This window comes from Dromiciops gliroides, chromosome 2, assembly GCF_019393635.1.
Source record: "Dromiciops gliroides isolate mDroGli1 chromosome 2, mDroGli1.pri, whole genome shotgun sequence".
NCBI lineage: Eukaryota > Metazoa > Chordata > Mammalia > Microbiotheria > Microbiotheriidae > Dromiciops > Dromiciops gliroides.
This window is the reverse complement of record NC_057862.1, coordinates 500,136,079-500,150,487: the sequence shown is the minus strand read 5'-3', so window position 1 is coordinate 500,150,487 and position 14,409 is coordinate 500,136,079. Positions and strand designations below refer to the sequence as shown.

The following is a 14,409-nucleotide window of genomic DNA, read 5'->3' as shown; positions in this document are numbered from 1 at the left end:
CTACTTCCCATTCCTGATGTATCCACTCTAGTTCAGGCCCTCATTACCTCTTTCTTAGATTCTTAATAGCTTCTTAATTGGTCTTCTTGCTTCTAGGATAGTCCCATTCCAATCCATCTTTCAAATGACTACCTGAGTAATCCTCCTAACATAGTGCTTTCATTTTGCCATGCAACTATGCAAAAAACTTTAGTGGTTCCACATTGGGAATCAGATAAGATGGGTAGTCACAACCCTCACATTCAAAGCTTTCCACATTCTTATTCCAGCCTTTTTTTTCACACTCATCTTCTACTTTTGAACTGGATGCTCCAAAGGCAGGTCAAATTCAACATATCCAAAACACAATTAATTATCTTTCCTCTTCAACCTATCCTTTTGTCTGAACTTCCCTATTTCTGTCTAGGGTGCCAACAATCTCCTTGGTCCACCTAGGTTCTCAATCTCAGTGCTATCTTTCACTCATCATCCTCACTTGGTCTGTATATCCAATCCGCCATCAAATCTTATCTTTTCTATCCTCTGCTTTGGCTCAGATACTCATCATCACAATAGCATCCTAATTGGTTTTCTTGCCTGGTATCTTTTCCTTCTGCAATCCATTCTCCATTCAGCTACCAAAATATTTTCTTTAACTGTAGGTTTGCTCATGTTATCCCTCCTCCCCTACTCAGTGTCCTTCCTCTTACCCTTTGGATCAAATAGAAAGTGCTCTGTTTATCCTTTAAAGATCTTTACAATTTGGCTCCTTCCTATCTTTCCAGTTTTCTTATTCTTTGTTCCTTGCTATGAGCTCTATGATGATGAAATACTGGTCTGATTACTGTTTCTTATACATGACACTTAATTTCCTATCTCTAGCCTTTTGCACTGGCTGTCTCCTAGTCCTGGAGCAGTCACATGGTTTCTCTGGCTTCCTTTAAGTTTCAGCTCAAATTCCATTATTTGCAAGAATAATAATAATGGCTAATAACATTTATATAGTGCCTATTCTGTGATGGGCACTATGCTAAGCACTTTATAAATATTATCTCATTTGAGCTTCATAACAACCTTGGGAAGTAGGTACTATTATCATTCCCATTTTCAGTTGAGGAAATGAAGGCAAACAGAAGTTAAGTGAGTTGCCCAGGGTCACACAGCTGGTAAGTATCTGATTCTGTATTTGAACTCAGATCTTCCTGGCTTCAGACCCAGGGCTCATTTCACTATACCCCTAGCTGCCCCTAAAAAGGCAGGTCTCCTTTCCTGCTTCCCTCAGGAACTAGTTCCTTTCCCCCCTAAGATATTTTTGCCCCTTTGTCTATCTCTTATATATCTGCATATATTCATGATGTATATTCCCACCCCCATTAGTGCCTTGCACATAGTAGACACTTAATAAATGTTTATTGATTGTTGATTCATTGATAGAATGTGAATTTCCTGAGATTAAAGGCCACATTTTTGCTTTTCTTTGTATCTTAAACACTTAGCATAGTGCCTGGTATACAGTTAGGACACTTAATAAATGTTTGTTGGCTGACTGCTTCTTTTCATGTAGTTTGTATTCTAGCCAAGCTGGGCCAGCCTGCCTCTTTATAAGAGAAAATTAAATGGTAAACTCCTTGAGAACAATATTTGTAAATTCTATCTTTGTATATTACCCAGTGCATCACACACGTCAACATGTTAAGACCTAATGATTTTATTGTGGCAATTCCGGGGTGTAGGAATTCTGTTAATGAAAATCAAAACCATTCCATAGAGTCACAGTTGCCTGAGACTCAGAGACAATGTTACTTGCTCATGTTTACATAGAGAGGATTTGAAGCCTGACTCAAGTTCAGTACTCTATCCATTTTGTCATCCTGCTTCTTACCTTTTACATAGTAGGTCCTTATTTACCCAATTTATCCCCTTGATTAAATCACAGACTATTAAAAATAATGCTTTAAATTATATGCTGTTTTACAGTCTACGTTATAGTTTAATCCTCCTTTTCTTCAAGTTTCAATGTTGGTATTTCCTTCTTCATGGAACTCTGACCCCTTCCCTCAAAACCTATCCTGTTACCTGAGGATTCTCAACCATTCTTCCTCCTTTCCAGCCCCATGTTCTTACCTACTTGCACCTGTTACCCTCTCTTTTCATCCATCTCTTTCCCTGGTGGTGCTGTACTCATGACACTCCGTGATTGTTTTTCTTTTCTAGTCCAAAATTTACAAACTGGGATTGTTCTTTAGAAAAGAATATGTCTGATCACTTTCCTATGAAGGAAATATAATATGAAAGAAAAATAAGGGTTAAAATGCTAGGAAACAGGGGGCAGCTAGGTGGTGCAGTGGATAAAGCACCCGTCCTGGATTCAGGAGGACCTGAGTTCAAATCCAGATTCAGACACTTGACACTTACTAGCTGTGTGACCCTGAGCAAGTCACTTAACCCTCATTGCCCCACTCCCCGCCCCAAAATGCTAGGAAACAATTTGGAATAATGTAAAGAGACTAAACATGTTCCTACCCTTTGACTCAGAGGTGTTATTAGTAGACTTATATCTTAAGATCATTGATAAAAACAAAGTCCCCATATATGCCGAAATACTTAATGAATCACCTTCACATATGCCAAAATACTTACTGAATCACCTTTTGTGGCAGCAAAGAATTGGAAAGAAAGTAGATATCCATCAATTTGGTAATTGCTAAACAAATTGTAGTATATGAATGTGATGGAATTACTTATGTGCAGTAAGACATGACATATGATGAACACAAAAATGCATGGCAAGACTCAAATGAATGGATCCAAAAGAAAGTAACTAGAGCCAGGAAAACAATATACACACATCTATAACAATGCAAATGGAAAGAGAATCAACCTCAAAACAATTGAAACTAGATGCTGGAAAATTGTGAAGTATAAGCTTGACTTCAAAGAAGAGAACTGAAAAGATTATTCTGCTGCTTTGCAGGGGTTGAGGTCCATGGATATGGAACATTACATGCAACATCAGGTTTTTTTTCAACATATTGATTCACTCTACTGATTTTTCCTTCTTCCTTTTTTCTTTTAAAAAAACAAATTATTTTTTATGAGATGGTTCTGGGGGGAAGTTAAGGGGGAGAAATATAGGGGGAAATCAAGGTTACATAAAAACCAAATATGTCAATAAAATTTATTTTAAAATATTTTAAAAAGAAATAAGAATTGATTTCCCTTCTTCTGTTCATCTATTAATAATACTAGGTAATAGAAGGACTGCTATACCTTTTTTTTTTACATATAAGGTATTTTATTTTTTCCATTACATGTAAAAAATATGGAATGCTTCACGAATTTGCGTGTCATCCTTGCGCAGGGGCCATGCTAATCTTCTCTGTATCGTTCCAATTTTAGTATATGTGCTGCCAAAGTGAGCACCTGCTATACCTTTTGAAAATATAATTTATTGAAGTATGAAGTAAAGATAACTTTTCCCCTCTTTTCTCACAGGTTGCCATCTTAAGAGTTTTAAGATCCTCAAATTTTGATAGTAACTGGAAAGAAACAAAAAGTCATATCATTGTTCTAAAGGTAGTTAATGGTCCCATTATTTTCTATAGGAATGCTAGTTTGTTAAAATTTGCTTTGAAACAAAGTTTTTAATATTTGGTTATAGCTTTGGTGTTTTGGTCTCTTAGAAATGGTCATGTATAGGTCAGACACATAGGTTCAAATTCCAGTTGAACTACTTAATATAAATATAGCTTTGGCCAGGCCACTTCTATTTCATCCTCAGTTTCCTCCCCTGTAAAATGAGGGGGTTGGACTTGGTGATCTCTAAGGTCCCTTATACTTCTATGATCCTGGGGGATGGTGTAAACTATTTGACCTAGTGGCAATAGCGGTTTAAATTGAAAGTTCTAGTCAGCATAGACATCTAGTCATATTTATTTCAAATATGACTTCACTATTGTTATGCTACTGTTAGAGTGGGTGTTAGAGTGGATAGAGTGTTGGACTTTGTTTCAGGAATATATGGATTCAAATCTTGCTGAAGATATTTACTAGATGTGTGACCCTGGGCAATTCACCAAACCTTTCCATAGCTGAAGCAATTTTGTAGGCCTTACCTATTAAGTCATAGATTGGGATCTGTGTCAGTTGGATCTATGTTGAAAGGAGTTCCTGTGATAGATGCTTCCTGTATTGACAAAATCATGGACTCTTGTATTCTTGGATGTTAATGTTGGATAGAGAGAAAAAATAATTTGTGATTGCTGCAAATTATATTTTCAGGATCTCAACTTATTGAGTTCAGACCCCAAGAAGGGATGAGAAGATGCAAACTATGACAAATGGATGTTAAAAAGCTCTGAGATGCCAAAAAAAAGGGTCTTATGGGTAATAAAACATGAATTATTGAAGCCAAATTGATGAACTCGGTAGACATTTCAGAGTTATGCAAATCTCCTTTCCTTTTATGTTACTTGTTGGAAGAGGCAGAGTGGTACTTTGAACAGAAAACTGGACCTAGAGTTAGAAGCACTGGATTGGAACCCTAGATTTGCCACTTATTACTTGTGTAACCCTTGACTAGATCACTTCATTTCCCTGTGCCTCAGTTTCTTCATCAGTAAATTGAAGGGGTTGGATCAGATGGCTTCTAACATCCCTTCCAGCTCTAAGTTTAGGATCTCTGTAACATCCTGTGAGAAGGCAGAAGTGGCATCTCTTTCCTGGATGGTGTTGAATACCGTAATGTGATGTGCTAGGTAGAGAGAACACCAGTGTCTTTACACAGAATTTGGGCCAAAGTAAAACCTATCAATCCAAAGTACCCAGGAAAAGGAAGGAATAAGCAAATAAACCTGCCGAGGTCAAGAAGAAACTGCCTTCAAAAATGGTGTCAGGGAAACCAGTCAAGTCCATTATTTATATATATATTTTAAAGGATGGCACATTATTTCCTCAAGGAGTTGTGAGGATGTTTTGATACCATATAGAGGATAAAGAACTCCATTTTCAAGTACTCTCCAAGCGGAAAAACTTTACTTCCAACTCACCCATCATGTTAGCTGCAAATATGTTTGTGTGTATAGGCATTTTATATTTGATGGAAAATTCGGCTAAAATTGTTTCAAAATTACAGCACTGAAAAATCTGCCATGCAGCTCCCTGAGGATACATGACAGAATATTGCCGATGAGTTGTTAACTTTTTATAGTTCCATAGTTAAAGAAATATTTAATTTTATCCTCTCAGAACCATGATTTCCCCCTTTTCTCAATAGTGTACCCTCTTGATGCATGTGCATATTTTTGTCTTTTGACAGTGTTTTCACAAATGGGAATCTATTCATTCCACCTGCAAAATTAATTATACCCAGATTCACTCTATATGATTGGGATAATGTCCTGGCCATGATTGGAGAAAAAGTTCACCCCCCCTCAGGGGGTGTGCGAAGGTAAGGAAAGTACTGACCCCACAGGGCAACCCAAAGGTCAGAGGAATTGTCTTCATATTTTTATGAAAGACTCTCCTGCATAGGTTAAAATATCTTCATCATGTAATTTTGGAGACTGGTCTTTTGGTCAATTAGCCAATAAACATTTATTAATCCGCTGCAATATAGCACTGTGCTAAGTGACAACATGCAAACAACTATGTATGAACAAGCTATATATAGGAAAAATTGAGGATTATCTCAGAGTTGAGGACATTAGAATTAAAGTGGATTAGGAGAGGGCAGCTAGGTGGCGCAGTGGATAAAGCACTGGCTTGGATTCAGGAGGACCTGAGTTCAAATCCAGCCTCAGACACTTGACACTTAACTAGCTGTGTGACCCTGGGCAAGTCACTTAACCCTCATTGCCCTGCCAAAAAAAATAATAAAGTGGATTAGGAAAAGCTTCCTATGTAAAGTGGGATTTTTATCTTGGATTTTAGCTGAGTTCTTTCTCATAATAGGAAATATATATGTATATTGTGATGTTTAAAATCTAATGTGTGTCCTATCCTTCCCCCTTCCCAATTTTGGGGGGAAACTAGCTAAGATTTACTGATAAATTCAGCAAGAGTTTAGGCTTTTAAGGATTTATTAAAGAGTGAAGGCAATGCATGGTGTCCCTCTCTTTTTCTCTGCCTGCCGCTAAGCCAAAGTACTGGAGGAAAAGGGCCAGAGCTAGGGAGCCAACCTCCCTTCCTACTTCCTGTCTCCCTCCTTGGAGGGGGCTGTCCTTCAAGCTGATTGGTGGGTGGTTTCGTGTTGATGTTGTAGGACACAGCCTATGAGAACAACACCCCACTCAGAGATGGCCAGGTGTAGACTCGATTTTATCAATCTTAAGTAGGTTCTCAGTCAGTCTCTCAGTCTCACCCAATTCAATCAATTCCAAATCAATCTTCAGGTGGGAGCCCCTGGGCATCTGCCACATCTCATTATTTTATCACAATATACATATATATTCTATACAATATATCTGTATAGAATGCTTTTTCTTGAATCAGCCATCTATTTTTCTTGAATCAGTCTTCAAAGCAGTTAATGTTATTTATCTTTGTTTTTGTTGTGCAAGGCCTTCCTAGGAATAATAAAGAATCAGGCAAAATTGTTTTATAATCAAGATTCTTTTATTAATTCAACTAATATATATGTTGAACTTTCACTAATAATTCTGAAGATAGAAAGAAAGGGGACATGTAGTATAGTGGTGGTCATAAAGATGGACTTGAAATTGGGTTTTTACCTCTTAAACACAGCCTCAAAAAACAATGTCACACTTATTTAGTGCTTTTAGGTTTGTGAAGTATTAGTTTTTAAAAACAATTATTTATGTAAATTCTAGGTGCTTTACAAATGTTATCTTCTTTAATCTCCAAAATAAACCCCATGATATAGGTGCCATTATTTCCCCTATTTTACAGATGGGGAAACTGAGACAGGCAAAGATTAAATGGTTTGCCTAAGATCCCACAGCTTGTTACTGTCTGAGGCTAGATTTGAATGACAGTCTTCCTAACTTTAGGTCCAGCACTCAGTCCATTGTGCCACTTAGTCACTTCTGCTTTTTCCTACAAAATTTCTTCTAGTAAGTGTTATTATCTCCATTTTAGAGATGAAGAAATTAAGGTTCATAGAGGTTAAATGAGTGCCTAAGGTCTTATATCTAGTAGTGTCACAGTTGGGATTCAGACCCTTTTTAGGACATCAGGGTCAGTGCTCTCTTTCCTTCACCATAATGCCTTTGCTTCTTTTAGCTGTGTCATGGTTGTTTTATGGAAATGACACTGTAAACCATAAAGTTTCATAGAATGGGAGTTAATATTCTCCTTCACCATGAGCCCCATCTAATTAATTGCCAAATCAACTTGGTTCTGACTCTACAGTGACTCTGTAATATATCCTCTTTTCTTAATTTTCATTTCAAATATTTTAGGCCAGGCCCTTATTAACTAGGATCACAGAGTTCTGAATCTGAAGGGGAATTTAGAAGTTATCTTGAGAGGCAGGGGTGGTGACCTTATATGTATTGTCTATGTGTTCCTGAATAAGTCATTTAACCTCTCAATCTCCTAGTGAGGAATTGAGGGGATTAGGACAGCAAACGATTAATTGTGGTAATTGAATGAGCCACGCTGACTCCATCTTGTGACTAGATTCTGCAGCTAGCTCAATTCCTTTTTCATTTAATTATGGGTCTAGTCCAATTTCTGTTTTGTGAGAAAACTTTTTTAGATTGTGGGAATTGGGAGAAAAACTTATTGCATTGTTTGAACCTAGCTCTGCATGGTTTGCTTAATAAATTGATATCACCAGAAGATTGGACCTTTGTTTTCTCCAGTCATTTCATCTTTTACTTGCCACACCAGTCAGTTCTTAAAGACTAAATTACCAAAATGTTTCCCATTTGCATTGGGAAAGAGAATTTCTTTGCTAGGAATTTTCTACAAAAATTGAAATCACTGGGACAGATTTAAAAAAAAAACATTATCTGGATCAACATTCTCATTTTACAGATAAGGAAACTAAGGCACAGGGAAGCAAAGTAACTTGTTCATAATCACTTAGCAAGTGTCTGTACCAGGATCCAAAGCTTGGTTTCTGGACTTGAAGAATAGCATTCTTAGGTATTAAAGAAAACACTAAAGTTTAGAACCTGAGAACAGTGGTGCTAGTAATATACATTTGGGATCTGGGAGGAGGAACTAGTTAGGTATAGGGGAATAAGGAAATGAGTCAATTAAAAAATAGTAAAGGATTTAAGGTTAGAAACCAGGTTTTCCAAGTCCCCTTCATGCTTTTTCATTGTACTATAGCATCTCTTTTCTGATTATAATAACTCCTGACTCCAGTTTTGTCTCTCTCCAACCTTCACATAACTGCCAGATTAATTTTCCTCGGAATTACTTGGATCATGTCATTTTCTCCTTCCACTTAAAAGTCTTCAGTGGCTCTTCATTGCCTACCAAATCAAATACAGACTTCTTTTCCTGGCTTTCAAAGACTTCTATGTTCTGACCTCAGTATCACAGCATTATAGAATCACAGAATTTGAGAGATGAAAGGCACTTAAATAGCTATCTAGTTCATCCATACACAAAAGGAATCCCTACTATAATATACCTGGCAGTGGTCAGTCTCTGCTTGAATGAATGAAAAATAATTTCTTAAGTATTTAATATGCACAAAGCACTGCCTTAAGCACTGGTATACAAATACAATAGCAAGACAGTTTCTGTACTCAATACACCCACAAAGTAGCAAAATGCATGATGATGCATCTTCTTTAATATAATTTCCATGAATAAATCCACATAATTTTTGATGTTGAATCATTGGACAGTGCAAAGGACTTTTGTGTCAAGAAAGGTCTGATTGGCTCTTCTTTAGGGGTGGAGGCTTGCAGCACTTGCAGAGGAAGGAAGTTGCCAGGGCACAATTTCTACAAGGATTGCTTACCAAAACTGGCTGCAGGGCCTAGGCTAAGAGTAGGGTTAGTGATTTTGGGGGTGCTGCTGCTCCCAGGACTCATGCTTTTACTTGTCTGTCAGTGGCAGTTGCAGGGATGGAAGGTATTATGTCCACAAGGTTGCTCCATTTGGTCATGGCTATAAGGGCTAAGTTGGAAGCAGGACTAGTGGTCTGGGTGACCCTGATATTCCAGGGACTTTTGTTTTAGTATATTGCACTGTCTCCAACAGGATCTGATTGGATGTGGTGGTTGCAGTGATTTTACCCACCTGGCACATGTTTTTTCTTCTCTCTTCCGTGGGGTGCCTTGCAGTTGGTATATGTATCAATAGTGAGAATGACAAGCTCTTTCTTTATAAGGGTTGCTCCCCTGGATGGTGGTTGCTGGAATCAGTCTGAAAACAGGGTTACTGTTCTGGGTATGCTGTTGTTCTTAGGGCTGTTGGGTTTACTAGCCTGTCAGTAATTATCAATTAGGTCAGGGCTTCTTAAACTTTTTCCACTCATGATCCCTTTTTTGCCCAAGAAATTTTTACATGACCCCCAGTATATAGGTATATAAAATAAGTACACATAACCTTTTATAGTTCCCAAATTTTCACCCCCCCATTCAGTTATGTGATCCCATATAGGGTTGAGACCCATAGTTTTAAAAGCTAGGAATTAGATGGTATGTGTTGGTAATGTTGGACTTCTGCACAAGGGTGGTCTGGAAGGCACTGCTATTTCTGGGACTCTTGGCCTTCCTGAACCATCTCCACCTGAAAGGAGCTGAAATTAGCCATGTTTTACAAACCTTAAAGCACCATTTAAATGATGGTAATAATACAATAATATTTATTATTGTGGCAGTTTGATCCATCTGGCACATTTTGCTTGGTTGTCTCTTACTCAGGGAACCTTACTAATTTAGCTAGGCTGACTTGCCTAACTTATAAGTGCCTTGAAAAATTCTAAGGAGGTTTGGGGTAGCAACCCATTAATTTTTAATTTTTTAAAATTTCTATTCACTTATTCATCTATCTACTCACTCATTCATTCATTCATTTATTTATCTACCTACCTATATTTATTTATCCATCCATCTATTTTTTCTTTCTTTCTTTTCTTTTTTTGTGGGGCAATAGGGGTTAAGTGACTTGCCCAGGGTCACAGAGCTAGTAAGTGTCAAGTGTCCGAAGTCGGATTTGAACTCAAGTCCTCCTGAATCCAGGGCCAGTGCTTTATCCACTGTGCCACCTAGCTGCCCCATCTATTTATTTTTTACTTATCCATTAATTATCTATTTCTTTATTCCTTTATTCATTTACTCATTCATTCATTTATTTATTCATCCATTTATCTAGTCATTCATCATGTACTCTATACACCCACTCATTTATTTATTTATCCATCTGTCTATTTACCTATTAATTCATTCTTTCATTCATTCATTTATTTTTGTGGGGCAGTGAGGGTTAAGTGACTTGCTCAGGGTCACACAGCTAGTAAATGTCAAGTGTCTGAAGTGGATTTGAACTCAGGTCCTCCTGAATCCAGGGCCGGTGCTTTACCCACTTCGCCGCCTTGCTGCCCCCTCAACCCATTACTTTTTGAAGCACCCCATTACACTTTTGGCCAGTTTTAAATCATGATTCCTGTGAACTAGGTCAACATGCTTATTTTATAGATAAGGAAACTAAGGCACAAGAAAGCAAAGCAATTTCTTCATAATCACTTAGATAGTATCAATGTCAGGATCCAAAAGTTCCCATCTCCTACCTTTGGGTCCCTGTAAAGACCATCTTCAAAGCCTAAACTCATAGACATGTGTAGGACATTTCATTAAGGCATATATTCATGGCATCTTATTATTAAACATTTAAAAATATTTTTATTTACCAGTCTAAAAACAACTAAGACAACTAAATAATTAAAAAACCCCATAACAACTTAACTACTTAAGAAGAAAACTTATAAAGGGATATTGTTAATCAAATCCTTCCCTTTCCCCTAGAAATGTAGAAAAATCTTTTTAGCTGTATCTTCCTGTCTAAATTTTTTCCAACTGCAAACTTAGCTAAACAATTAGAAATGAACAGTTAAGATACTTTAAAATAAAACTTTACACAGGACTCCTGTCAATTAAGATCTTCCTTTCTCCTTAAAATACTGAACCAACCTTTACAGTCTTATCTAATTGGCTCTAAAAAGCATTTTCCCAGCTGTATTCTGCACTTTAACCCTACACTTTGACATGAAGCATCAGTGGTAGAGTTTAAGAAATTGTGACCATGCATTTTTTAAAAATGTAAAATTCTAACCTTTTTGCTTTTCTCATGCATACCAACCAGAGGTTCAGGGTCACTTAACAAGTGCTGAATCATGGAAAACAAAGTGGTCAGAGGAGTCAAAGGGGAACAAAAATGTTTCTATTTTTCCCTGCCTGGGAAGCAGTAGACTGAAGTTCTGGGGGTGGGAAGAAGGATGGAAACCAGCCCACATGACCTTGACAGAAACAGCTTCAGCAAAAGGAAATGTCAAAGGAGGTGAGGCAGCACCATGGAGAGCATCTGGAAGAGGCTTTTAGAGCAGAGGTTGTTCTGTACGGTAGGGGACGACCAAGTTATTTGGGGTGTCTCCTTCTTGCACCAGCATGCCTTGGAAGCAAAAGAGGGGAAAAAGAATGAAAGGCTGAGCAAGAAAGTTGTGATTTTTTTTTTGGGGGGGGGGTGAGGCAATGAGTGTTAAGAGACTTGCCCAGGGTCACACAGCTAGTAAGTGTCGAATGTTTGAGGCCAGATTTGAACTCAGGTCCTCCTGAATCCGGGGCCAGTGCTTTATCCATTGTGCCACCTAGCTGCCCCGAAAGTTGTGATTTTTGAAGCAACTGACAGTACACAGAGACTGGCAAAACCTTTCCCCAATCTTTGTGGTTTCCCTGCATCCTCCCTCCGAGCTTCAGATCTGCAATTTAGACGTGTATGAGTACATCCTGTATTGTCCTTATGACTGGAATATAATACCTTCTCTTCTTTACCTCCTGGAATCCTTCAGAGTTTACCTCAGACATCGTCTGCTCCAGGAAGCCTTTCCTAACCCCCTCTCTAATTGTTAATGCTTCATCTTTCATTAAATTGTATTGTATTTACTTAAATGTAAATGTAGAAGATCCTTCAAATAAGGGAATTTCTCCTTATCTTTGTATTCACCAGACCTAGTGTACTGTCTTTAAAAAAATCTGGATCTCTAATTTCATCTGTGTGAGAAACTTCCAGTGTGGGTCCTGCCTCCACTAATGCAGATTGGACACTCCTCTATAACTTATCATCTTAGAGAGTTTCCTGAGATTAAGTGAATTGTACATGGTCACATAACCATTATGTGCCAGTAATAGGACTTATACTTATTAGATGCTTATTGAATTAAATTAATAGTTTCTTTTTCCTTCCCCTTCCATGTTACCTGTTGAAATCTTATTCATCCTTTAAGGTTTAGTTCACATACTACCTCATTCTCTGACTGTCCCCAAACTGGATATGATCTCCCTATCTCTGATTCCTAGTCGTACTTTGTATAGTGTTGATGGTACTTCATGTTCTAAAGTTACCTGTATTTTTAGTTTTGTTTTCACAACTACAGTGTACATTCCTTGACATTTTTGTATTTCTCCCAGAAATGAGTACAATCCCTTTTTTTTCACTGAGTGTATGAATGAACGAATAATTTATTGGGGGAAAAATTCCTGACTGAAATTAAGGATGATGTGATTTCATCAGAATTTATGAAAAGTACATCATTGTATTAATAGAAATTAGTTTGTTATACAAACATTTAAAAATTGAGTAACTTTTTAAACCTTTATGTTTCAATCAGCATTCAGACTCTATCACTTCTTTCTCTGGAAGTGGATAGCATTTTTCATAATAAGTCCTTCAGAATTGTTTTGGATCATTGTATTTACATTGTATTGCTGAGAATAGCCAATTCATTCACAGTTGTTCATTATTACAATATTGCTGTTACTGTGTACAATGTTCTCCTCGTTTTGCTCATTTCACTTTGCATTGGTTTCATGTCTTCCCAAATTTTTCTGAAACTACCTCCCCTTATAATTTCTTATGATGCAATAGTGTTCCATCACAATCATATGCTATAACTTGTTCAGCCATTTCACAAGCATCCCCTCAATTTCCAAATCTTTGCCACCACAAAAAGAGCTGATATATATATATATTTGTACATATAGATCCTTTTCCTTTGAACTCTTTGAGGGTACAGACCTAGTAGTGTTATTGCTTAGTCAAAGGGTATTCACAGTTTTATAGTCCTTCGGGCCTAGTTCCAAATTGCTTTCCAGAATTGTTGGATCAGTTCACAACTCCACTGATAATGCATTAGTGTCTCAGTTTTCCCACATCTCCTCCAACATTTGTCATTTTCCTTTTCTGTCATATTAGCCAATCTGATAGGTGTGTACCTTAGAGTTATTTTAATTTGTACTACTCAATTAAGCAAGTAATAATAACATAAGAATTTATATGAATTTTAGCTATTATTTAACATTTACTGAGCACCAACAAAGCAAGCTTTCAAAATGTTCCCAAGAGCCTTTTGGCCTTTGTACGTGATTTAAAAAATAATTTAAGATTGGGAGGGGGTAACATCAGTGTAAAAAACACAACCTTTATAGCAGCCACTGTGCCATCATAATTGTTTCCATTTCAAGTTTGCTTATATGAGATGATATAATTTCCTTGATATAAGTTATAAATGCATTAAATATTATAATATTAAAACTAGATTACAATGAATATCATAGCATGAGATCTGACTTTTTCTTCTTTCTCTGCTTAAAGACTGTATACAATGGATGGATTTCTTCTGGATGGCTCGAGTGACTTGATTGACCACCATTACTATGTTGCATCAGGACTGGAGACCTTTAAACATTTGCCCTACTGGAAAACACCTAGGATTCCCAGTGACATCAAAAAGTAAGCACATTTTATTCTTCTGTTTTTATGTGTCTTGGAAAAGCTTGTTTTCAGGATTATTTGAAATTCTTTGAATTGCAATGTAATGTTCTTTTTTGGTAAACAATGGTAGTTTGGATTTCTTAAATTTTAGGGATGAAGGAGTGACTCTACTGGCAGAAATTGAGGGAGGTCTCTTTGGTATTTTCACAAGCATGGTAGGAAGGGCTTGAATGTGTTGTCTTTAGTTTCCTTTAGTGATGTGCTAAGTGTCCATGAATGTTAGGATCCAAAGTCCAGAGATAAGTCTTCAGGATGAAATGAAATCAGATGCTCTCTTGACTAATTTCTTATTATGGTATTAGATAAAAATCAAAACATATGACCCAGAGTTCATGGCTCCCTGTTTAGGGAGGTAGGATAATTCAATACAAACAAAACATATTTGGAGTCTAAAGATCTTAATTTAGATCTTGGCACTGCTGCTTGCTGATTGTGTGATGTTGAGCAAGTCATGTG

General features: G+C 37.2%; 1 protein-coding gene and 1 non-coding gene across 2 annotated transcripts in view; one reads left to right on the top strand and one right to left on the bottom strand.

Annotated features, from left to right (window-relative positions):
- DCDC2C (doublecortin domain containing 2C) overlaps positions 1-14,409 on the top strand; it is a 240,992-nt gene that overhangs the window by 46,107 nt on the left and 180,476 nt on the right. The window contains exons 4-5 of the mRNA XM_043981022.1: positions 5,297-5,428; positions 13,774-13,911. Coding sequence (XP_043836957.1) covers positions 5,297-5,428; positions 13,774-13,911 — 270 coding nt within the window. The remainder of the gene's footprint in view (positions 1-5,296; positions 5,429-13,773; positions 13,912-14,409) is intronic.
- On the bottom strand, positions 3,296-3,402 carry LOC122744746. Its single transcript, XR_006355094.1, has one exon. It is a non-coding gene; the product is annotated as a U6 spliceosomal RNA (small nuclear RNA).